At 42.0% G+C, this 26,474-nt stretch overlaps 1 protein-coding gene across 1 annotated transcript; it reads left to right on the top strand.

The window, feature by feature from the left end:
* Nucleotide 1: 1 nt before the first annotated feature.
* clcn1a (chloride channel, voltage-sensitive 1a) lies at nt 2-17,378 on the top strand. The gene is made up of 22 exons (XM_038966237.1): nt 2-65; nt 755-886; nt 3,759-3,887; nt 4,227-4,360; nt 4,472-4,549; nt 4,822-4,900; nt 5,179-5,304; nt 5,580-5,664; nt 6,565-6,666; nt 8,670-8,754; nt 9,926-10,081; nt 10,576-10,645; nt 11,056-11,166; nt 11,785-11,998; nt 12,197-12,330; nt 12,428-12,630; nt 12,999-13,080; nt 13,275-13,357; nt 15,974-16,021; nt 16,303-16,407; nt 16,592-16,678; nt 16,905-17,378. The coding sequence occupies exons 1-22, from the start codon at nt 2-4 to the stop codon at nt 17,376-17,378; spliced, it is 2,781 nt and encodes a 926-aa protein (XP_038822165.1).
* The last annotated feature ends 9,096 nt before the right edge of the window (nt 17,379-26,474 follow it).

Here is a 26,474-nt window from a genome sequence, read left to right as displayed (position 1 = left end):
TATGGCTACAGAGCAAGGCAACCCTTTGTCTATAAAGAAACGCCGCTCCTACTCAAAGTGCAGAGGTGAGGAGTCCATGCTCCGTAAAGTCTGTGGTGGTTAATTTCTTTACTATCAAATGAGGAGAGACAAACTTATCACACAAGTCAGAGTCATACTTGAACTAATCTTTATTCACTTATTAATAAGGGAACAGGTCAGTACAACACACACACATAAAGTGAATCGATTGAGTGCTGTACAATAATGATGTCTGGTCGACGAATCACCCTCAGATGATTCGTTGAGAGCCCCGAGACAAAGGTACAAAGGTATTTTATAGCCAAGATACACCCCTTTCAGTCTACATCACAAACAACAGATGTATGGAATGGGTCACAAGGTTAAGATTTGTATGAAAGATACTTATAATTCACTGCAGACATTATCTGCTGTAAAAACAGTTATCTTGTGTAGAGACCAAGGTCTGGCCCTGGGGTCATCTCTCCCTGGTATCCATTAGAACAGAAACATTAACTCATGCTCTGGAATGCGGTATCACCCAAAGGCATCATAAATCTTCCAGATGCCCATCCTCAGTAGAACACACACAGATGAGCGTTCTAACAACCTCTTATTCTGTTGCATAAAACAACCATTTGATGTTATAAACGTATTATAACATAATCTTGCAATTTTGCTTTCACAAGTCGCTGGTGATAAATGAACTCGAACAGTGTTAAAGTGAATCATGTCTGTCATGTTGTTTGCTCAGACTGTGTAGCGCGGGTACAGAGGTTCCTGGTCACCAAGCTGGGAGAGGACTGGATCTTCCTGGTGCTGCTGGGCGTCTCAATGGCGCTGGTCAGCTGGACCATGGACTACACCAGCGCCAAGAGTCTACAATGTACTACAATACCCACAATGCAACACATTTGAGCCACTGAACCGGCAGATCATACAGTTGCATGAATGCTTTTACACCATAAATAATGATCTACACTAGACACCTGGTTGCTTATTGTCGGAGGGTTAGGGTGAGTGGTTATCGAAGTGTTGCAAAATGGTTCCGTGGTAACCTGATATGCAAAAATCATCTTGCAAAACAAACATTACAAAACGCTTGAAATGGTTACAGTCATTACCCATATTAGGGAGTTTAGTGAAGTTTGTATGATGGAGTCTCTCCAGGCTCTGTTCTTGCACCGCTACTGAATCAATTTTCAATGATATCTGGACAACACATCTGTACACTGTAAAAAAAAATATTTGTTGATTCAACTTACAAATGTTTGTCACCAGGCTACTTTAAAATTGCATGTCAAGTCCAGTCCAGATTTTGTGTGGAGTTAAAGTTTTTCTTCAACCTAGTAAAGTTAGTGGAACTGACAAATGTGGATTTAATAGCTTGTTGAATGAACTTCATACTTTTAGTCTTCATACCTTTTTTTTAGTTGTGCTAACAAAGCTACTAAAGTTGTTTTGACAAATTCCCTAAGTCTAGAGGACAAGTATTTGCTAGTCAGAAAAGCTAAACTAAGTTTTTTTTAACTTACCGAAGTTTGTTACCCGGCTGCCTTAAAATCTTAAGTTGTGTTAACTTCCAGTTGAAACAACTACTTTGAAAATTACCCATTTCAGAGCTGACTAAGTCTTTGAAATGATATAATATATTTCAGTGGGGAACATTATGCTCCCATCTGTCTCTTGCTCATGTGTGAGCTTTTTCGCCAGTTTCGAAACTGACAGTACACTCAACCAACCAACAGATCACTTTACCTACAATGTAACAGTAGGCAGGTTTCCATTGACCCAGGTTTATTCGACAAAAGCAATGTCGCAAAAAAAATCGTGGAAACGGCAGATGTAGGAGAAACTTTATTTTTTCGAACTGACAAATGATGATGGAAACTGTGTTTTCTGATTAAATGATGATAAACAAATAATTTGAAGGTACATGGGGCACGTGATGTCACCACATAACTATAAAGCTCCACATCACAGTTAATTCTAAATACCTACTGATTGCAAAATCTAATTTTTTCAACTATAAAAATAATGTTTCTTTGCAGGACAAGGATTGTCCTGACTTTCAAGAGTGCCTGAATTTCTTCAACTTGCTTTTCTGGTTGGCTGGCGAGTTTCACCATCCAATTGTTTTAGATCTACAGGAGTGCAGTTTTCACCATGGGACAGACCGTGGCGATACGTTGGCACATGAGAATTATTAGAATATGGCAAATATTAGTCAATTATACACCGGGTGGGTCTAATCCTGAATGCTGATTGGTTAAAACCGCATTCCAGCTGGTGTCAATTCCACAAGTTACCACCCGCTAAACCTATGAAGTTAAAATGCCTATTTACTCTGTTCCATCTGACTGCGCAATCCACTGTCTCATCAGCCCAGCCAGGCAATTTATAAACTTGATCTCCACTATAAAAAGCATCTTCACATTATCTCAGATTTCTTTTAGACTAACATTTAGTTTTCGACAGCGGAGATTTGTATAAATCTTGCTGTCTGTCTCTGAAACATTGTTTCTATATTCAAATTCAATCTCCAGCTGTCCCATAGTAATGACCGAGTCGGGACGATACAGAAAGACAGGCAGGTAGCGTTTCTCAGCCAGTTGAAAATCATGAATCGGCTTGCATAATTTTTATGGATATTATACAAAGAAATGTAAATTGAAAAAATATCGAACAAAACGAAGTGCAGGATGTTTGCAGTCTTTCCAGCTTCAGCTTGAAGTGATTGTGTTAGCTGTGCTGTTTCCTCTGTTGGCTGTACTGTCTGACATGACTGTATGTTAGCCTTAGTTAGTTCACATGGCTAGCTAGCAAGCTATTTTCTTTCTAAATGGCGACAAAAAAATCACTGGGCAAGTTAATGGAAACAAAGCTACTGACAGAAACGTTTTTCTTGTTTTCTTTTTACATGAGGTTGTTTATCTACCTACGTTGATTGCACTAACTGATAAATGCGTCCGCTAAATGTCCAAATGTAAATATACAACGCACGGATGCAAAGCATGCTGGGTATTATTCTAATGAGCCCCCCAAAATAAATATAAGTCATCTGAACTTGACATGTTCAGTCAACACTACTGTTATGTTGGTTCTGTTGATTTGACTTCATGGTTGTGAATTTCTAAGTTGAGTAAAAATACTTTTTTTTGCCAACTCAATTTGATTTAATACGTTTTGAAATTTAAGACATTTTTTGGTCAACCCAACACATTATATAAATGTAGTTTTCTTGGCTAGACAAAACGAGTCATTTTGACTGAATCTCAATAGCTTTTTTTTACGGTGTACATTTCAATGAAACATGGTGACGCTCAACAAGTCAGTGCCCCTCTTATAGAATACCACTAATGCCAAGAGAAACGTCTACAAGTGGAAACAGACATGTGTCAGTCCAGATGGATTGACAGTTAACCCTAGAAAACCCCATCTTAAAGTGTATTTTCTTTGTAACTGTCTGTGTCAGTGTCTGCCCTGTCATAACCAACTTCCGTTTCTCCTCTCTTCTCACCTACATTACCTTATCCTCCACCCTCTTCCCTGATCTTCACCCCGTGTTCTGTCTCCCCCCTCATTTCCTCCTCCCTCTTGCTCTTCTTCCCCCCCCCCCCCCCCCCCCCCTCTGTTTTTTTGTCATTTTCTCCAATACCTTCCTGCTTTTTCTCACATTCCTTCTCATGCCTCACTTGCACCCGTCTCCTCAATCCTCCTCTCCCATCCCTCTGTCCCTCCCTCTGTCCCCATGTCAGTGTACAAGTGGATTCACTGGGAGCTGAGGGGTAATGTCCTGCTCCAGTACCTGGCCTGGGTCAGCTATCCTATGGTGCTCATCATGTTCGCCTCCTCCTTCTGCCACCTGGTTGCCCCACAAGCCATCGGTGTGTACACGCTCAATGCTTACTGCTTACTTTCCCCATCACCCGCCACCCCTAATGACCTGTTACCCGCAATCTGTTATCCATTGATTTTTCTCCCCTCTCTGCTTGTGTACCTACCTAGCCCTGGCCTGACACACTGATGTCCTCACTATCTATCTAGAGTTATGACCCTTTTATTGTTGTTGAGTCAAATGTATATTTTTTCCTGTAAAACAGCAATTTTGTCATTCTTTCTCTTCCCTGACCTCTTTTCATCTCACCACCTTGTTTGTCTTTCTGTTTCTCTCTGTGTCTCACGCGCTCTCTGTCTGTGTCTCTCTGTGTGTCTTTCTCTTTCAGGCTCTGGTATTCCTGAGCTGAAGACCATTCTCAGAGGCGTAGTGCTGAAGGAGTATCTGACTCTCAAGGCTTTTATTGCCAAGGTCATTGGTCTGACTGCAGGTCTGGGCAGTGGGATGCCAGTGGGGAAAGAGGTGGGTTACACACACTCACATCTGATTCCCTGATTACAGCTGTCTAAAAAGCCACTAAAAGTTTCCTTGTTTCTGACAACTTTCTATTTGTCCTTCATATTGCTTCCCAAGGGCCCATTTGTTCATATAGCCAGCATCTGTGCTGCTGTGCTGAGCAAGTGTATGATGTTCTTCTCAGGAGTCAATCAGGTAAGCAGTTACTTGACCAGCATTGAGAATAATGAGGACATTACAGTTTTGTCAGATCACTTCGCATTATACTTTTAGGCGTTTTTCATTGACTTTCTCTTTTCCTCCATCTGTACCTTACTGGTATGGGATCCTCTTATCCCTTTCCCTCAATCTGTCTGTCCCTTCCTCTCGCTATTGGCCTCTCCCCTTCCTCACTACCATACCTCTCTGTCACCCCCCCCCCCCCCCCCCCCCCCCCTCTCTCTCTCTCTCTCTCTGTGTGTCAGTAGAGCCCATACTGCTACACAGACATCCTCACAGTTGGCTGTGCAGTTGGGGTGGGCTGCTGTTTCGGTACCCCTCTTGGAGGTACAACACTATATTCCTTTTCTTTCTTTCAATTCACCTTCCATCCATCTAGTATAAAGCAAGCTACGAAGTCAGCTGAAACAATTGTCACGTTTCTGACAATCAATATAGGCATGGTGCTGAAATAGCCTAAACAAAAATATGGATTTGTGACGGTCATAGCAAGCCTTCAGTGTATAGTAAATATGCAATCTAGACTTTGACTGCATGCCACATTTTGTAATATCATATCTGAATGATATTTTACCAGTCTTTCTTTGATCCTGTCGTTCCACCAGGGGTGCTGTTCAGTATAGAGGTGACGTCCACTTACTTTGCTGTGAGGAACTACTGGAGAGGTTATTTTGCCGCCACCTTCAGTGCCTTCATATTCAGAGTGCTCTCTGTGTTCAACAAAGATGCAGGTGGGTCAATGTACTATGACATCAGTATGGGATGCAAGCTTTTTGGTAAACACATAACACTTTGTGGCGGCTGTCTACAAACATGTTTGGCTCGAGGGAACCCTTTCCCATAGAACCGTATCTGTGAAATGATTTAGGCCTATTCCGGTATGATAATGAAAACAGAAATTCTGCTAGGTGTTGCCTTCTGGTTTCTTCTATGTTGTATAGTAGGCATGTATACATTCTAACACTCTCTCTATCTCCCTCTTCCCCTGTCTTTTTGTCCACCACAGTCACCATCACTGCTCTCTTCCGCACCAAGTTCCGCATGGATTTCCCCTTTGACCTCCAGGAGCTGCCAGCGTTTGCCATCATCGGGTGAGAGAAAGGGTCGAGAGGGGGCCCCAGGAGCGTGGTGAGGGCACGGTGACCACACTGTGTGTAGTTCTTTGTCACAACCCAACATGAATGCATAATCTCAGTCTATGTGCCATGAATCTCTTATGTTGGTAGTTATTACAAGAACGGAGATGCTGTGAATGGTTTTGCTTGCTGGTGTGCTTGCTTCAGCTTCCTAGACTACAGAGCTAGAAATAGATATACTATAGGCTAGATCAACACTAACTAAATTAATAGCTGAAGCAAGCACATATACACTGAGTGTACAAAACATTATGAACACCTGCTCATTCCATGACATAGACTGACCAGGTGAATCCAGGTGAAAGCTATGATCCCTTATTGATGTCACCTGTTAAGTTCACTTCAATCAGTGTTGATAAAGGGGAGGAGACAGGTTAAAGAAGGATTTTTAAGCCTTGAGACAATTGAGACATGGATTGTGTATGAGTGTCATTCAGAGGGTAAATGGGCAAGACGAAAGATTGAAGTGCCTTTGAACGGGGTGTGGTAGTAGGTGCCAGGCGCACCGGTTTATGTCAAGAACCACAACTCTGCTGGGTTTTTCACACTCAACAGTTTACCATGTGTATCAAGAATGGTCCACCACCGAAAGGACATCCAGCCAACTTGACACAAATGTGGGAAGCATGGGCCAGCATCACTGTGGAACGCTTTTGACACCTTGTAGAGTCCATTCCCCAATGAATTTAGGCTGTTCTGAGGGCAAAAAGGGTGAGGGGTGTTCAATTAAATATCAGAAAGGTGCTCTTAATGTTTTGTACACTCGGTGTATATTCTTCAGAAAATGTACCTTTTTTGTTCTTATTTGGACCTTGAGAGTGAGTGAGGTAAAGGTCCTGGTGGTTGTCTCTTCAGGATCTCCTGCGGGTTCCTGGGGGCCTTCTTCGTCTGGCTGAACCGCCAGGTGGTGCTGTTCATGAGGAAACCCAATGCCATGACACGCTTCCTCACCAGACAGTGAGTTACAGGGATTGGGGAGGTATTTTGATGAGACACTTGAGAAAAATGCACACCTGAATTGGAGAGGATCAGAGGGACTTAGATGGGAATAGAAATAGAATAGAATCATTCATTGTCCTCCTCCAAATAAATGATTGTTGCTGACTGGTAGATTTTACAAAAACCAACAGAAAATCAAACCATCACCCAGACATTGATCGATCCATCTATAAGCAATCTGTGGTCCCTGAGAAATAAATTAGTTACACACACTCGCTCTAATACAAATTAATGATTTAGCAGCAACCAGTGCAGCTGCTTTTGTCAGAGCTGCACATATTTACACTGTAGATTATGGACGGGAACACTGGAATTAGACCAACAGAGAGCAGGACGGGGTAATTATATTGTCAGCTTTGAAAGTGTTCAATTGGTGCTTGTTCTTAGGCCTGTCCTACAGGGAGACAGAGGGGGGTTATCTTGTAGGAGGAGAAGCAGGGCGTTTTTGATGAGGGTATTGTGGCATAGAGTGCAGTTATATTGAAAAGGTTATACTGTGCATTCAGAAAGTATTCACACTGACTTTTTCCACATTTTGTTGTGTTACAAAGTGGGATAAAAATCGATTTGTCATTTTTTTGTCAATGATCTACACAAAATACTCTGTCAAATTGGAAAAAAAAAAAAAAAATTGTGGGGGGGGGGGGATAAAACACTAATATATTTTGATTAGATAAGTATACAACCCCCTGGTGTAATATGTGAGAATCACCTTTGGCAGCGATTACAGCTCTTTGTCTCTTTCTGGGTAAGTCTGTAAGAGCTTTGCGCACCTGGATTGTACAATATTTGCCCATTATTCTTCAAGCTCTGTCAAGTTGTTTGTTAATTATTGCTTGACAGACATTTTCTAGTCTTGCCATAGATTTTCAAAGCGATTTAAGTCTAAACTGTAAATAGGCTACTTAGGAACATTCAATGTCGTCTTGGTAAGTATTTGTCCTGCTCTGTGTTCAGACTGGAATGCAGTCTGAACCAGGTTTTCCTCTAGGACTTTGCCTGTGCTTAGCTCTAGTCCTTTTCTTTTTATCCTAAAAAACTCTGTTGCCGATGACAAGCATACCCATAACTTGATGCAGCCAACACCATGCTTGAAAATATGAAGAGTGGTGTTGTGTTGGATTTGCCCCAAACATAATGCTTTGTATTCAGAACAAAAAGTTAATTTCTTTACCACATTTTTTGCAGTATTACTTTAGTGCCTTATTGCAAACAGGATGTACTGTATGTTCTGGAATATTTTTAATTCTGTACAGGCTTCCTTATTTTCACTTTGTCATTTAGGTTAGTATTGTGGAGTAACTACAATGCTGTTGATCCATCCTCAGTTTTCTCCAATCCCAACCATCTAACTCTGTAACTGGTTTAAAATCACCATTGGCCTCATGGGGAAATCCCTGAACTGTTTCCTTCCTACCCGTCAACTGAGTTAGGAAGGACGGCTGTATCTTTGTAGTGATTCCAAAGTGAGATGAATAACTTCACCATGCTCAAAGGGATATTCAATATCGGACTTGTTAAAAACATGTTTACTCATTAAGTTATTTAGGCTTCTGTAACAAAGGGGTTGAATACTTATTGACTCAAGACATTTCAGCTTTTTATTTTTTATTAATTTGTAAACATTTCTCAAAACATAATTTGTAGATCAGTGACAATCTAAATGTAATACATTTTAAATTCAGGCTGTAACACAATGAAATGTGGAAAAAGTCAAGGTGTGTGAATACTTTCTGAAGGCACTGTGTATCCTATTTAGCAGACAATTTTATCCAAACCGATTTACAGTCACGCGTGCATACATTTTAGGTACGGGTGGTCCCGGAAATCAAACCCACTATCCTGGCGTTGCAGGCGCCCTCTACCAACTGAGCTACAAAGAACCACAGGGATATAGGGTTGTAACGTAGAGTTGAAAGTAGAAAGAGAATGGCTGTTTTTAATCCTTATTCTTTCACCAGCCGACTGATTTTCCCCGGTGTTGTGACCTTAGTGATAGCCACCTTGACCTTTCCCCCTGGATTTGGACAGTTCATGGCTGGAGAGGTCAGATTTCCCATTTTGTTGTTGTTGTTTGTCACTATGTTAAAATGACTATACTCTGTAGAAGACCCGGTTTATCGGGACTTTCAAACACGTCGGTAACACTTTATACCACTTTCATGAATAAGCATATATTATTATAAAGTGTTACAAATATTGTTATGCTTGGCTAAAATGCGACTTATCTACTATTCTCAATCGTGAAACAGGTAACTGCAGAGACACACTCACAGGATCGTCTAAAGAGTACAACTATTTACCAAAATGTGTGAATTGTTAGCTCTCCACGTAATTTCAACCCAAAACATCTAAGTGGTGACGTTGAATCAACGTTAAACTCATTGGATTTGAATACAGTCATCAACGTTTTTAGTTTACGTTTTTAGTTTACATTTTTTTAGCCAAAATCCAATCACATGGTGTCATTTTCTTTTCTCACGTTGAATTCAAGTTAGTTGACAACTCAACCAGATGTAAATCGAAGCTAGACGTTGCCCTGACATCTGTGCCTAGTGGGCTGGCTGCCAGTACCAGTATGTTTCTGCGCTCATGAGAATTCCACAAGGAGTTGGCACCCAGGCTAACCCTGGACTGGGTAGAATCTAGTTCAATATTAGCTAGATATTAATTGATGAAGCCTCTTTGCCCAGCTATGTAGAAATAGCCCCAGGTTAATCATGTGTTTTGAGACCCCTTTAAAATAGCCTCCTTAGTTAGTGCGAATGAGGTGTGTTTTTAAATCACCTGTGTGTGGTGACATCTTCACCCTCAAGCTACAATGTTTAGCACCTTTTTAAGATCTGACTTGTGCCCCGTTTCTACGGTGCTAAAATGCAGAGGTATTTCTGAAACCGACCATTCTGCTCACAGTACAGTATTGGCATTTATTTCAAAAACCTGGCAATATATTGAATAGGCCTATGGGTTGACATATGTGATGCACACAAAACAATCTTCATCTGCAGTATTTTGAACAAGTTCTGACTACAGTACAGTTGGGTTTTGTAAAAATATCACTCTATATATTTTAAACTATTCATTACACGGTTTAAAACAATTTATCCCAAATTCTTTTAACACTAACACTTTTTAACAAAATGTTTCATTAAAACATTTTAACAGTACTTGCCATTACTTTTCCCTCGTCCTTTCCCTTCTTTCATGCCACATGCAGCTGATGCCCAGAGAATGCATCAACTCACTGTTCGACAACTTCACCTGGACTCAAATCTGGCGCTCCCCCCCTCCCCCCGGCCTGGGGCGCTCCTCTGCCTGGCTGCACCCCGACGTCAGCGTCTTCGTCATCCTCCTCCTCTTCTTCGTCATGAAGGTACCCCTCCTCATTCCCCTGCTCCGTTTTTTTTCCTTCTCCACCCAGTAGTGTTTCTCAGTATAGTCACACATTGCACATAGCGTCACTCAATGACAATGACAGACTCCTGGTTGAGTCACTCATCTCAGTAGAATAAGAATCTCCTACAGAGAAGAACCCTGTAGTGGAGATGTAGTCCTCAACAGATACATTAGTATCACACTTGACATAGTTGCCTAGAAATTTCCACTGTGTGTACTGGAGGATAAGAGTGCAATACTGTGAGTGTTAGCATCAGTATGTTTAGCGTTTCCCATTGAGAATAAATAGATTTGTATCTTGTCGCAATGGTATTGTTGGATTGGAGAACTGTCATTGAATAGAGCGGTCGGGAATGTAGTCTATCATGTGAAAAATACCTTTCAAGTCAAATCATTCGTCTACACTATGGTGGAAATACTAAGATGCATTAATTCTGCTCAGTTAGTCATTTAATTCCACCCATGTCTCAGTTTTGGATGTCTGCTGTTTCGACGACGATGCCCATCCCTTCTGGAGCCTTCATGCCTGTCTTCATACTCGGTAAACAGAAGCGCAACATTATATGTCATTAGTCTAAATATGAACACAAATTACATATCAGTTTTTATTTTGTCTCATGGAAATTGACATTATCGTTCGGTGGTGAAATAATCTGATCGAGCGATCCAATGTAGGCCTACAGTACATGACTATGGTATAAAGCATCATGGATAATCATGAAGTAGAGCATTCTGGGTAGTTTTTAAATCAGTGTACCTTCAAGGATGAGATGTCATATATAAAGAGTGTAAAATCATTAGTGAGCCACAGAGATAGATGAGTGCTTAGAAGAAGAACAAATTAACATTGAGTGGTCGCAGGAGGGGGGATAAATGTCTGATAGCCAACATAATAGCAACTTAAACATGACATTCCACCTCTCATATCCACCATCATCTCTTTCTCCCCAGGAGCCTCTTTCGGCCGACTGGTAGGGGAGATCATGGCTGCCCTCTTCCCCCACGGGATTCTGTTTGATGGAATCTTGTACCGCATCATCCCAGGAGGGTACGCTGTCATTGGTCAGTCTCCCTTTCCACCTCCTCCTCTCCCTCTCTCTGTCAGTGCCTGCCCGTCATCCGCCTTTGGTGTGATAGTGAAATGTCACTGTCTGTTCTCTCTCTCCTGTCCTCCGCTGTCTCGGTGACCCATAAACTTATACGCTACCATTAATCTCCTTCATCTTCCCTCTCTCGCTCCCTACACATCCCCCTCCTCCCCTCTTTACCGCCGCTCTTTTCATTCCATCCCCTTTTCCCTTTCTTCCTTCACTATTCCCACGTGCCGTTCTGTACATCAGTCATCCCCCTGCTTTTCAGCCCCGAGTCCCTGATGTTTCTCCTCCTCATCCCTTGTTCTTTACCCCATGCCTCATCTTTTCTTTCCCTCCTGTACTTGTCCCTCGACTGTCAGTACTGTGTTGCCTCTTCCCATTAATCACTCCCATCGTTTTCCCATCCACCCATCACCCCCCCCCCCCTCTTTTCATTTCTCCCTCTCCTGTGGATCATCCAGCTACACATCCCTTCCACCTGAAAATGATTTATTTCTCCCCTTTTTCTCTTTCTCTCCCCCTTCCTCTGTCTTCCATTTCTCCCTGCCTCCCCCCTTTCCTTGCTCTTCCCCCTCCTCTCTCCCAGGAGCGGCTGCACTGACCGGGGCGGTGACCCACACGGTGTCCACGGCGGTGATCTGCTTCGAGCTGACGGGCCAGATCTCCCACATCCTGCCCATGATGGTGGCGGTGATCCTGGCCAACATGGTGGCCCAGGGCCTGCAGCCCTCGCTCTACGACTCCATCATCCAGATCAAGAAACTGCCTTACCTCCCTGAGCTGGGCTTTGGACACATCAGGTGTGCAGAGAGAAGCTGCAACCGAGGTGACATGTTGGCTCTGAGGGACCCAGTTGCATTGAGTGTCCCATGCGAAAACAATGAGTTGTTTGTGTCAATATGGCCTCCTCAGCATGCTTGATTCTTCAACATAGACACACCAGAAGTACACAAGTGTTGAGCATGAATGAATGATTGGCATTTCCTTCTGACTTACAGCCAGTACAACATCTTTGTGGAGGACATCATGGTTAGGAAAGTGAAGTTTCTCTCGTTACAGTCCACCTACAGGGAGTTGATATATCTCCTGGACTCCATTTCTCTCAAAACAATACCACTAGTGGATTCAACAGGTAAAATTAATGCGTTTTTCATGAACGTGAGGATACATTTCAGTGTCTTCGAATCATTTCTTGAGTGGTTCGTCATGTGACTCTCTCTTCCCCGTAGATTCTATGATCTTATTGGGCTCCATCGACCGCTCAGAGCTCCACGCTCTCTGTGATTGGTGGCTCTCTGCAGAGAGGCGTATCTTCAGGCAGGAACAGTGTTTACAGGAACAGAACCAGTATGCCAAAGACAGCTGGGAATCCTTTGCCTTTGTGGATGAAGACGATGAGGAGAGTGGAGATAAGGTTTGTCAGACCAAGAGGGTAAATGTTCATAGGGAATCAAAAACACACTCTTAGAAAATCTATCAAATCAAAGTTTATTGGTTGTGTACACAGATTTGCAGATGTTATCGCAGGTGCAGCAAAATAGGGTTCTGAAAGGGTTCTTCTACAGGGACTAGGTTCTACATGGGTCTACATGCAACCTTTTTCATCCAAGAAGGTTATTCGGAGGGTTCTAAAATGATTCTTTGTTTGGTGACAAAGTTCTACCTGGAACCAGAAAGTGTTCTTCTGTGGGGGCAAGCTGGAAAACCCTTACTGAAGCGTCATGTGGCAAGGAACTTATTGTATTATGTCATTATTCAAGCTGTGAATGTGATGAATTACTGTTTTGTTAAATTTCCCAGAGCACCCCAGTTCAGGAAGAACGAAATGGCCCCCTGCCGTCCCCTAAACCGCAGGAGCCCTCGTCCAATCACACAGCTCCTGGTGAGTTGAACCATCTCTCTGGAACAATATTTCTATGGGTGCCTGGCAACAGTCCCCTATTATTATTCAGCGTATTGCATATTCATATTATTATACAGCTTTGAATTATTAGGTTATCAATCTCAACATCAAGATACCTTTGTAGAAGACTTTGACCCTCGTCCATCAAATCTTTTATCATCTGTCCTTTTCAGACAAGGGCCCTCTTCAGTCCGTTAGGAGAACTCTGTGGAATATATTCTCCTCCCAAGACAAACAGGCAGAGGTACAGTCACAGGTAGTCTATAACTGTGTGTGTACAGAATTTCTGTGTCTGTTTCTGTACCTGTGCGTGACTGTATGCTAGTGCTGAGCGAATAACCACAATGTTGGTTGTTTTTCGGTAATTGACCAACTTCAGTTAAACTATAATAATTTCATTTTGTTCAGGTTGTTTTCTGTGAGTTCAATGCACATTTTCTCTAGAGATAAATCAGATCAAGCCCGAACTGTGCGACGTAGTGGGGAGTTTTAGTTTCCAACATGCCAATAATCTACTGAGTTAAGCGCAAGAAAACATGGTAGTTAACTACAATTACCATAATCCATTGCGCTCCTACTTGTCCGCTCCATGTGGTAGAGATGAGATGACTTGGAATTTTATAATACAGTCAACAACAAAAAAACTAATGTAATATACACTGAGTATACAAAACATTAGGAACACCTGTTCATGACATGACATGACCAGGTGAATCCAATGATCCTTTATTGATGTCACCTGTTAAATCTACTTCAATCAGTGTAGATGAAGGGGAGGAGACGGATAAAGAAGGATTTTTAAGCCTTGAGACAATTGAGACATGGATTGTGTATGTGTGCCATTGAGAGTGAATTGGCAAGACAAAATATGTAAATGCCTTTAAACGGGGTATGGTAGTAGGTGCCAGGTGCACCGGTTTGAGTGTGTTCCAACCTCTACAGGATTGGTGTCCCCCCCCCCCCCCCCCCTATCTGATATTGGCAGAAAGCTTAAATTCTTGTCAATCTAACTGCACTGTCCAATTTACAGTAGCTATTACAGTGAAACAATACCATTATATTGTTTGAGGAGAGTGCACAATTATGAACTTGAAAATTAATTATTATTATTATTATTATTAATAAACCAATTAGGCACATTTGGGCAGTCTTGATACAACATTTTGAACAGATATGCAATGGTTCATTGGATCAGCCTAAAACTTTGCAAATACACTGCTGCCATCTAGTGGCCAAAATCTAAATTGCGACTGGGCTGGAATAATACATTGTGGCCTTTTTTCTTGCATTTCAAAGATGATGGTACAAAAAATATATAATTATAGGTTTTATCTTTTGCCAGATCTAATGTGTTATATTCTCCTACATTTAATTTCACATTTCCACAAACTTCAAAGTGTTTCCTTTCAAATGGTTTCAAGAATATGCATATACTTGCTTCAGGTCCTGAGCTACAGGCAGTTAGATTTGGGTATGTCATTTTAGGCGAAAATTGAAAATGGGGCGGATCCTTATTAAGAGGTTTTATGAACTTCAACGCTGCTGGGTTTTTCACACTCAAGTCTCCCATGTGTACCAAGAATGGTCCACCACCCAAAGAACCTCCAGCCAACTTGACTCAACCTTGTAGAGTCCATGCCCCAACGAATTGAGGCTGTTCTGAGGGCAAAAGGGGGTGCAACTCAATATTAGGAAGATGTTCCTAATGTTTTGTACACTCAGTGAAATGGGCATCACTGTCATCATGGGACTTTTATTAATTGTTTTAGTCTGTGTTGTTACAGCATTCAACCCACATAATGCATTTAATGTGAAATATTATAATAATCGAAAACCTCAATTAATTTTTTCATAATTGAATCAAAACCAAACCAACCTCAAAAAGCACTAATCGCTCAGCACTACTGTATGCACACCAAGGTCTTCCTAATGATCACTAAAGTATTTATGGAGTCGAGAATTTGAACAGCAAATGAATTACTGAGGTAATGAGCCGTTGAGATGTAGATGGCGTCTCTCCTTGGCGGTTCCATTGAAAACCATATTTCAAGGAAATATGAATATTTATCCATTATATTTGCGTGGGATGAATCTTATTACTGGGCTCTGTTCTTTATGTAATCACACTTCTTTATCTAATTGAGTGTGACAAATGAATTCACAGGACTTGCAAATGGAGATTGTTCAGAGAGGCTCCCTAGTCAAACATATTTGCTCTAAGTTCTCTCATATGGAAATCAGCATATCAAATATGGTTATTATTTGCCTGGTATGGCTGGTTGACTTTTCATATTACCAATTTATACTGCAAATATGATATATTGTGGGCGACCGTTGTTGATGTGTGCAGAGGGTCCCTGGTTCGCGCCCGTGTCGGGGCGAGGGGACGGTTTAAAGTTATACTGTTGCATTGATGCTGTTGACCCGGATCACTGGTTGCTGCGGAAAAAGGAGGAGGTTGAAAGGGGGGTGAGTGCAACGGATGTGAAATGGCTAGCTAGTTAGCGGGTACGCGCTATTAGCGTTTCAGGGTCCCTGGTTCGCGCCCGGGTCGGGGCGAGGGGACGGTTTAAAGTTATACTGTTACACACACAACCAGGCTTAAAAAAACAAAAAGAGTATATCCACGAACATGCAGCCCACACAAAACATGTTGTTCTTGACACTGTACTCAACCAAATACGGTACATAACTCAACATGTTTAGAAGAGACAAATATGAGTGATTGGAACAGTGATTGGAACCGCGACAATCAGCTAGGTTATGGGACGCAGAAAATGGGGAGTCAACTAAAATGTGTGCATGACGTAAGTCAGGAAATGTCTTATCTTACACCCCCCCCCCCCCGCCGCTATTTTCTCTCTCTCAACAGGAGCCTCGCGCCAACCCTCTCCTGTCCGATACGATGACACCAGAAGAGGTAACTGATCTCATTCAGGCCCACTTGTGAGGTCCCAAGAACTTTACATCCCCTGATGCAATACCAAATGATTAGAGCAGGCTGCCTTGTACATTTTCAAACACTTTTGTCCTTGTCTAAAGAGTCTGGCCTAATATGTTGAAACCCATGAGAAGGTTAAAAGGTGTCAACAACCCTAAATCTCTTATGGAGGCAGTTGACGTTGAAGGTTGCTCTTTAGAGTGTATATAGCCAATTACAGTGTTGTGTTTCTTCACCTTGTGTCTTATTGGCTGGTGCAGATCAAAGAATGGGAGGAGGCTGAGATGGACAAGCCAATGGAAATTGATCAGATCCGAATAGATCCTTCCCCTTTTCAGCTGGTGGAGAGGACCTCACTGCACAAGGTTGGTTTCAAGTGCTGCCAACTCATACCAATTTGGAGATGCAGTATCTGACATCATGTCTAGACACAACTGAAATACAACCGATAGGAGATTTGCTCAGAACAGAAGCCATAGCAGAATGCTGAACCTAAAGCAGTTAGAAGTGGGGTCTAATTCTACGTCTGACCTTTTATGCCTGTCCCAGACTCACACACTCTTCTCATTACTGGGCCTGAGTCATGCCTATGTCACCAGTATTGGAAAACTAGTGGGTGTTGTGGCACTTAAAGAGGTAAGGAAATGTCATCTTCTAATTTTCACTTTCTTGTATCGCTCTCTCTTTCTATTTTACAGTTTTTACATTCTCTTTTGCTTGTGACTGAACCTTGCAATTTAGTAAGGGTTGAGTCGTTATTGCCTTATGAGTCTTACTTATCATGCTATTTTTATGTAATCCAATGTTGTGTTCTTGTGTGTCCCCTCTCTTTCCCTATCCCCACTACCCTATTCTCCCCCAGCTCCAGAAGGCCGTAGAAGCCTCTACGCATAGCGGGGTCCGGCTACGCCCCCCCCTGGCCAGCTTCCGCAACATCAGACGGAAGTCATCCAAGCCCCAGACAACCTCAGCCCCCACCGCACCCTCCTCCCCTCTCTCCCCCGCTCCCGTCGTCCCCCACGCCCCTGCACCGCCACCTCCCCCGACACAGGAGGAAGAGATGGCGGTGTGGATCGAGGGCACGAGGCGGGAGGTAGCGGAGGTGAACAGCAGTAGTAGCAGCAGCAGCGGAACAGGGAGCAGCAGTAGCAACGGTAGCCCTTCGCTACCCCACTCGTTGCCCCTCTCCCTCCCCCTCACCTCGCCCCTTTCCATTCCCCTCACTGTCGCCCTCTCCGTCCCCCTTGCTGCCTTCTCCACCCCCCTCCCCGCCCTCCGGGCTGCCACAGAGCAGCAAGTGGAGGAGGACGAGAGTAATGATGAGGAGCCCATCTAGCCTTTTAGACGAGTGCTGTTTTTTTTATAACTTGTTTTTTTTTATATGGTGTGAATTTCTCTTTTAGTCTTTCTCTATCCCTTTATTTTCTCTCTCTCACTATCGAGCTTTCCCTCCGTCTTTCCTCTCTCGGTGAATGATGTCTGAATCCATGAGGAGAAATAATCTGGGCTCCATAGTAGTACTTGACTTTTTAAAGATCATTGGTTTAATTTTTTAAAAATGTAACCTTTATTTAACCCACCTTTATTTAAACAGGAGACAATGGCTACCGGTGGTGTTTCAATAGCTAAAAATTCAACAAGGCCCACCTTGTGAGGGAGTTCTATGATCACCATGCTGGGTTGATAGATGACAGTGTTAAATCAGACTGACGACAGCCAACTCAGATGTAATGATGCTAGAGATTTTTTACTTACTAATGCTATGGCTACAAACGGAACAGCCACCATCCATCCCCCTTTGTAATTTAGATTAATCGCTCACTTGATGATAACACAAAACAAACACATGCTGAATGATTTTATGATGGTGAATTTTCCTACCCCCCCCCAACAAAAACTGGGGAGTGTTCTTTAGGCACTAGATGGAGGAAAATGGACTGGAACAGGAGGGACTACCTCAGCAAATAAGAAATGCTCATATTTGTTTTACGTTGCGAAACATCGTAAAATGTTACTCTTTGCATGCCCTAATGAACAAACCCCGATGTTCTTCTGACACCACTGAGCACAGAAGAAAAAAGACACGGTTATGACACAGGGTTTTATGTGAAAAGTAGTTGAATTATGAATGAACCTCTTTCTCTCTGGCTCTTTCTCTCTGGCTCTTTCTCGCTCTACTTCAAACAGTTTCTCAGGTTGCTCCCTATGTCTTTAAACCTGCAGATTTTGGACAGAGGAATCTTTGCTGTCTGTTAAATGAAAAGGATTTCTATTATATTTAGTCAATCTGTTTTTTAATGTCTGAATGTACAGTATGTATGTTTATCTGTCTTTAGTCGTGTATTTATTTATCTTTTGTAGAGACGATTTTTCTCTGAATGTATAAAACGATGACTAATGTAGTTAATAAAAGGTTAGAAACTTATCTGCCAAATGATTTATTGTTGTGATTATTCAATGCATATGGATTTAGAACAAAACAACTAATACAACTATTATAACAAAAGTTAATGCTACTTACATTAAATGAACATAGGCTTTTTGAATAAACTAAGCAACATGCCTGTTAACTTAAAGCAATAGAGGCATCTTTGTCATATTGATGAATTGGTGAACAAATTAGTGGTTCCCAGCTCCACTCCCACACTCCAGTCTTTTTCTGTCTCTCACTTCTACTGTAATCAACGTTACAGGCAGTAAAACAATGTCCTCCAACAGAACAATTAGTCAGTTATAAAGAAACAGACAGAGGGTAGTGAAGCTTACAGTAAGACGCCAGTAACGAAACCAGAAAAGCCATATTGTTTACAGGACTGTAATGCTCCAGATTTCATAGCATTGTGGGCGAAACTAATGGATTCCAAAATTCTATGAATAAATGTTGTTCCCTTTTTAATACTTTTCAGCTATGTCAGAATTAATGGGATATTTGAGTTGTCCTTTATCCATGGTGGATGTGAGTGACCCAGTATACTCTCTAAATCCTAACCCAGCTGACAAGCATACAGAATTGAATTGAGAATGTCTAATAAATTACAATTAAATTATTGAATTTGAATTGAAGTAGTAAACAGGATACAGAATTGCAATTAAAAAAGTAATTCAAGGAAATATAATTGAATTCAGTGAAATTCAAATGTCTCTTCTATATTTGGTGTAGTCTATACAAAAATACATTGTGTACATCAATCATGAAAATAGAATTGGCTATTCTAAGCACTAAGGTTAAAAGAGTATTTTTATTTAACATTCCTTTAACTAGGCAAGTCAGTTAAACAATGACGGCCAAACCCTAACGACGCTGGGCCAATTGTGCGCCGCCCTATGGGACTCCCAATCACGGCAGGTTGTGATACAGCCTGGAATCGAACCAGGGTCTGTAGTGACCCTCTAGCACTGAGATGCAGTGCCTTAGACCGCTGCACCACACTTTCCCAGAGAAAAGTGATATATTCTTTGGTATCTGTAAGTGTGACCTGTCAGACTCAATGAAACTCATGTTTTATGATTTAGTGGAATTTCTTTGAATTGCACTGAATTAAATTCTACTTCCTGTCACTCAAACTCAAGTTCAAATTCTACATCCTGTGGGATGTGGCCAATTCAAATAGAATTTAAACTCATGAGTTGAATGGGAGTCAAAATTCTAAATTGAGCCCAACCCTGGCATGCAGTGGCCAAAAAGCATCCCACCAGAGCTTTAAATGGTATATGTGACCAACCACCTCGATTCGGTCTGTGGCAAAATTTGAAATTGTGTTTTTTACATTGGATAAAAGTAGAGACTCAGAGCTACAAAATGGTATATCATACGCTGCAGTTGAGGAACAATGGGGAAAAAATTCTGCTTTGAAAGTTGATAAACTTGTAACCCCACTTTTGAGAAAATGGACCTTGAATGTTCTGGTACACCGACTGGAGATCTATTCTTTATCTACAATTATTCAGCATCATTCACACCCTCTTGAGCCTTAGGCCCACCCATCTCTTTAAGGATTCACATGTGAGGCACGTAGCTAACTTGATGGGTCATGTAATCATCTGGCGAATTGGAGTCTTGTTTAGACATGTAGCTAGCTAGCTAAACAAAAACAGATTGTCATAGCTAGCTACCATGCATGAAATGCTGTAGTATGAATCTGTAGGTAGCTAAATGTCACGACTTCCGCCGAAGTCGGCTCCTCTCCTTGTTCAGGCGGCGTTCGGAGGTCGACGTTTGGAACGTTTGGGGGTCTCGATCAGCCTTACCTCGGGTTTCCACCCCGAGAGTAATGGGCAGGTGGAGAGAGTGAACCAGGATGTGGGCAGGTTTCTGCGGTCCTATTGCCAGGACCGGCCGGGGGAGTGGGCGGCGTTCATGTCCTGGGCAGAGATGGCGCAGAACTCGCTCCGCCACTCCTCCACTAACCTCTTCCCCTTTCAGTGTGTATTGGGGTACCAGCCGGTTCTGGCACGGTGGCATCGGAGTCAGACTGAGGCTCCTGCAGTGGACGAGTGGTTCAGACGCGCGGAGGAGACCCGCTCAAAAGACCAGCGCGGACCGTCACCACAGTGAGGCCCCGGTGTTCGCACCAGGGGACAGGGTCTGGCTCTCAACCCGAAACCTGCCCCTCCGCCTGCCCTGCCGGAAGCTGGGCCCGCAGTTTGTGGGGCCATTCAAAGTCCTGAGGAGAGTGAACGAGGTATGTTACAGGTTACAGCTTCACCTCGATTACCGTATTAACCCCTCGTTCCATGTGTCTCTCCTCAGGCCGGTGGTGGCTGGTCCGCTCCAGAAGTCTGAGGTACGGGAGGTCCCTCCGCCCCCTCTGGACATCGAGGGGGCCCCGGCATACTCCGTCCGTTCCATCCTGGATTCAAGGCGTCGGGCGGGGGGCCTTCAGTGCCTCGTGGAGTGAGAGGGGTACGGTCCGGAGGAGAGGTGCTGGGTTCCGGTGGCTGATGTATTAGACCCTGAACTACTGCGTGAGTTCCGCCGTCGCCGGCCGGATCGCCCTGCGCCTCGCCCTCCGGGTCATCCCCGAGGCTGGTATCGACGCACCGCTAGAGCCACGCGTCGGGGGGGGGGAGGGGTACTGTCACGACTTCCGCTGAAGTCGGCTCCTCTCCTTGTTCGGGCGGCGTTCGGCGGTCGACGTCACCGGCTTTCTAGCCATCGCCGCTCCATTTTTCATGTATCCATTTGTTTTGTCTTGTTCCCTGCACACCTGGTTTTCATTCCCCAATCAATTCATATGTATTTATTCCTCTGTTCCTCATCATGTCTTTGTGTAGGATTGTTTTGTGTTAAGTGTATTTTTATATTGTGGATATTGTTACGCGCATTATTTTTTGTCTATGTTCCGTGTTTTGGGCACATTTTATGTTACTTTGTGCTGTCATTTTGACCGGAATAAAAAGTGCGCCTGTTCACTACACTCTGCTCTCCTGCACCTGACTCGCCTCTCCTGCACGCCTCCAATACACAATCCTAACACTAAAGTTAACCAACTAAGTTCAATGTTAGCAAGCTAGCTAACATTAGGCTATAACTAGCAATGCAAATGACTTTCTGAGATACTAATAATATTACTACACAGATCATACACGTAACGTTAGCTAGCTTCTTGTCAATAGGGGGTCGCTGTTTTCACTTTGGAAAAAATCGTGCCCAAATGAAACGGCCTCGTACTCTTTTCTAGATCATACAATATGCATATTATTATTACTATTGGATAGAAAACACTCAGAAGTTTCTAAAACTGTTTGAATTATGTCTGTGAGTAAAACAGAACTCATTTTGCAGCAAACTTCCATGCAGGAAGTGAAAAATCTGAAAACGAGGCTTTGTTTCAGGGCCTGCCTATTCAATTGCCTTATATTTATCGATATGCATGCACTTCGTACGCCTTCCACTAGATGTCAACAGGCAGTGGAAGGTGGGATGGGGTGTCTAGCTTGATCTGAGGTCGAACAAGAGCTTTTGGAGTGGCAGGTCAGGAATTTCCTTTGTCTACCAAGGCGCACAAAGCACCTCGATATTGTCTTCTGATAAGCGTTCGGTTTACACGGCGAATATCTCCGGCTCTGATTTTATTTGATACATGTGATAATAACATCGTAAAGTAGGTTTTTTAAACTGAGATTTATCAGATTATTCAACGTTTATTGGGACTTTTGGAGTTTTCCGTTCTTTGCGTCGAGAGAAAATGGGAACGTTATCAACATTGGCTAGCATTGTGGCGCGAATTCGACACAGGAAAAGGACATTCTAAAACCAAACAACGATTTATTCTGGACCAAGGACTCCTTGTACAAGATTCTGATGGAAGCTCAGCAAAAGTAAAAACAATTTATGATGTTATTTCGTATTTCTGTGGAAAATGTTGATTCCTATTCTCCGCCGTTTTGGCGAGCGCTGTCTCGCAATAACGCAAGCTGTTTGTTATGGTAAAGTTATTTTTTTAAATCTAACACGGCGGTTGCATTAAGAACCAGTGTATCTTTCATTTGCCATACAACAAGTATTTTTATGTAAAGTTTATGATGAGTTCTTTGGTCAGATTAGGTGAGTGTCCAAAATAGCTCCGGACATTCTGGTGAATCGATGCTACATATTCACAATGTATAACCACGGTTTGCAGCTCTAAATATGCACATTTTCGAACAAAACATAAGTGTATTGTATAACCTGATGTTATAAGACTGTCATCTGATGAAGTTGTTCAAGGTTAGTGATTAATTTTATATCTTTTTCTGGTTTTTGCGATAGCTACCTTTTGCGGTGAATAAATGCATTTGTGTGTTTGGCTATTGTGGTAAGCTAATATAATTCTATATTGTGTTTTCGCTGTAAAACACTTAAAAAATCGGAAATATTGGCTGGATTCACAAGATGTTTTTTCTTTCATTTGCTGTACACCATGTATTTTTCATAAATGTTTTATGATGAGTATTTATGTATTTCACGTTGCTCTCTGTAATTATTCTGGCTGCTTCGGTGCTATTTGTGATGGTAGCTGCAATGTAAAACTATGATTTATACCTCAAATATGCAAATTTTTTGAACAAAACATGAAGGTATTGTATAACATGTTATAAGACTGTCATCTGATGAAGTTGTTTCTTGGTTAGTGACTAATTATATCTCTATTTGGTCGGTTTTGTGATAGCTACCTATGCGGTAGAAACATGGTGAAAATATGCGGTTGAGTCTTTGGCTATTGTGGTTAGCTAATAGAAATACATATTGTGTTTTCGCTGTAAAACATTAAAAAAATCAGAAATGATGGCTGGATTCACAAGATGTTTATCTTTCATTTGCTGTATTGGACTTGTGATTTCATGAAAATTATATTATATGATATCCCTGTCCCGTTAGGCTAGGCTATGCTAGTCAGCTTTTTTGATGAGGAGGATCCCGGATCCGGGAGAGAGAAGTGGTAGAGGATAATGAGCCAGCAAGCTAATGTTCGCTAGCTAGCTAACCATACACTTAACTTGCAATGAAAACAACTTTGACTAAATTTGAAACTTATAATATCCGAAAATGTAGCTTAATATCTGAAAATGTAACTAGACTCTTAACCCTTTACATGGATGAAAGCTTCATGGCAGACTGGAACCCCTTTAACTAAGTAAGAAATCCTGTGTCGTTTCCGTTTTGTTTGTACAGCTTGTTTGGCCCGTTGTGTCAAGTCAGTCCGGTTCACACTGACCGTGTGCAGAAAGTAGTCCATCACAACTTTTTCCCACTGATCTTTGGCGATAGCGCCTGCTAAATTCAGGTCAGCAATGTTGTTGAGAGCAGTAGCAACAGTTTTGCAGTTCTCCATGGTTAACATATCTTTCAAAAAAGCTGTGGTAGCAAGGACTATCTACACATACTAAGCAGCTCATGTTATAGACAGAAGCGTGCTACATGACAGACCAATCCGAACTCATCTCTCGGCATGTCCAGCCTATCCATTATCTTAGCCAATCAAGGCTAGCGGGAAGGTTCTTGCCTTTTTCTGTTAATTAACCAACTAGACTTGTAATTTCACAATTATATTCATATTTACAGATGGTATAACAAGTTTGTTATTAAAGCACATGAAAGTTCACATGTTCCAGAAGGCATTTCTGCCCAAAAACGCATTTTGATCAACAAAAAAAGATATGTTAAAATCCCTCTCTTGTGAAGTAGTCCTGAAACGGTCACAAATTATCCATCATTTTTGTGCGAGTGTGTAATCTCGGAAACCAATAAGTAAAATCTTGTGTAAGATACTCAATGAAGTTCTGGGGGGGAAATATACTACAACAAGGGGAGGAAGCTCCACCCCCCTCTCTCTGCAAGTTTCAGATAAGTCTATGGGCCAAATATCCCCTCCCCTTCTGAGATCTATATCACATTTTTGGGGAAGGTCATTTAGCAGACACTCTTATCCAGAGCAGCTTACAGTGGTGACTGCATACATTTGAGTAGTTTTCCATACTCGTCCTCTGTGGGAATCAAACCCACAACCCTGGTGTTGCAAGAGCCATGCGTTACTGAGTCACACAGGAGCTTTGTCCAAAATGATCAGTGACAGAAATCTGGACAAAGCTGCTTGTTGGTCGCATCCCACAGTCTGTTGAAAGACGTTACGGTACCATTTATGTTACGTGCGTCTGAGATTAGTTTGTGTGTAAAACTATTGAACACCACACACAATACCACTGCTGACAAGAATATGTTTTTCGAGAATATATATATATTTTTGAATACCTACATAAATACATACAAACTGTACATACATACATTCATACATTTGAACACTCTCACATACACATACATGCAAGCACACGCACACACACAGATACACACACTGATAAATATTACTTTATTTCTTTTTTTGTTTTTATAAAAAATCATAATTACACTACCGGTCAAAAGTTTTATAACACCTACTCATTCAAGGGTTTTTGTTTATTTGTACTATTTTCTACATTTTAGAATAATAATGAACACATCAAAACTATGAAATAACACATGGAATCATCTAGGTACCACCAAAGTGTTAAACAAATCAAAATATATTTTATATTTGAGATTCTTCAAAGTAGCCACCCTTTGCCTTGATGACAGCTTTGCTCACTCTTGGCATTCTCTCAACTAGCTTCACCTGGAATGCTTTTCCAACAGTCTTGAAGGAGTTCCCACATATAATGAGCACTTATTGGCTGCTTTTCCTTCACTCTGCGGTCCGACTCATTCCAAACCATCTCAAGTTGCTTGAGGTCGGGATTGTGGATGCCAGGTAATCTGATGCAGCACTCCATCACGCTCCTTCTTGATCAAATAGCCCTTACACAGCCTGGAGGTGTGTTCGGTCATAGTCCTGTTGAAAACCAAATGATAGTCCCACTAAGCCCAAACAGATGGGATGGCGTATCACTGCAGAATGCTGTGGTAGCCATGCTGGTTAAGTATGCCTTGAATTCTAAATAAATCACAGACAGTGTCACCAGCAAAGCACCCCCACACCATAACACCTCCTTCTCATGCTTTACGGTGGGAAATACACATGTGGAGATCATCCGTTCACCCACACCGTGTCTCACAAATACGCGCCGGTTGGAACCAGAAATCGAAAACTTGGACTCCAGACAAAGGAAAGATTTCCACCGGTCTAATGTCCTTTGCTTGTGTTTCTTGGCCCAAGTCTCTTCTTCTTATTGGTGTCCTTTAGTAGTGGTTTCTTTGCAGCAATTCGACCGCAAAGGCCAGATTCACACAGTCTCCTCTGAACAGTTTATGTTGAGATGTGTCTGTTACTTGAACTCTGTGAAACATTTATTTGGGCTGCAATTTCTGAGGCTGGTAAATATAATGAACTTATCCTCTGCAGCAGAGGTAACTCTGGGTCTTCCATTCCTGTGGCGGTCCTCATGAGAGCCAGTTTCATCATAGCGCTTGATCGTTTTTGCGACTGCACTTGAATAAACTTTCAAAGTTCTTGAAATGTTCCGTATTGCCTGACCTTCCTGTCTTAATGACGGACTGTCGTTTCTCTTTGCTTATTTGAGCAGCTCTTGCCATAATATGGACTTGGTATTTTACCAAATAGGGCTATCTTCTGTATACCCCCCGTAACTTGTCACAACACAACTGATTGGCTCAAACACATTAAGAAGGAAAAAAATTCCACAAATGTACTTTTAACAAGGCACACCTGTTAATTGAAATGCATTCCAGGTGACTACCTCATGAAGCTGGTTGAGAGAATGCCAAGAGTGTGCAAAGCTGTCATCAAGGCAAAGGGTGGTTACTTTGAAGAATCTCAAATATAAAATATATTTTGATTAGTTTAACACTTGATTGGTTACTATATGATTCCATATGTGTTATTTCATAGTTTTGATGTCTTCACTATTATTCTACAATGTAGAAAATAGTAAAAATAAAGAAAAACCCTTGAATGAGTAG

The sequence above is a fragment of the Salvelinus namaycush genome, chromosome 27, assembly GCF_016432855.1.
Source record: "Salvelinus namaycush isolate Seneca chromosome 27, SaNama_1.0, whole genome shotgun sequence".
NCBI lineage: Eukaryota > Metazoa > Chordata > Actinopteri > Salmoniformes > Salmonidae > Salvelinus > Salvelinus namaycush.
Note: the sequence above shows the minus strand (reverse complement) of the source record. Positions and strands in the feature narration are given on the sequence as shown.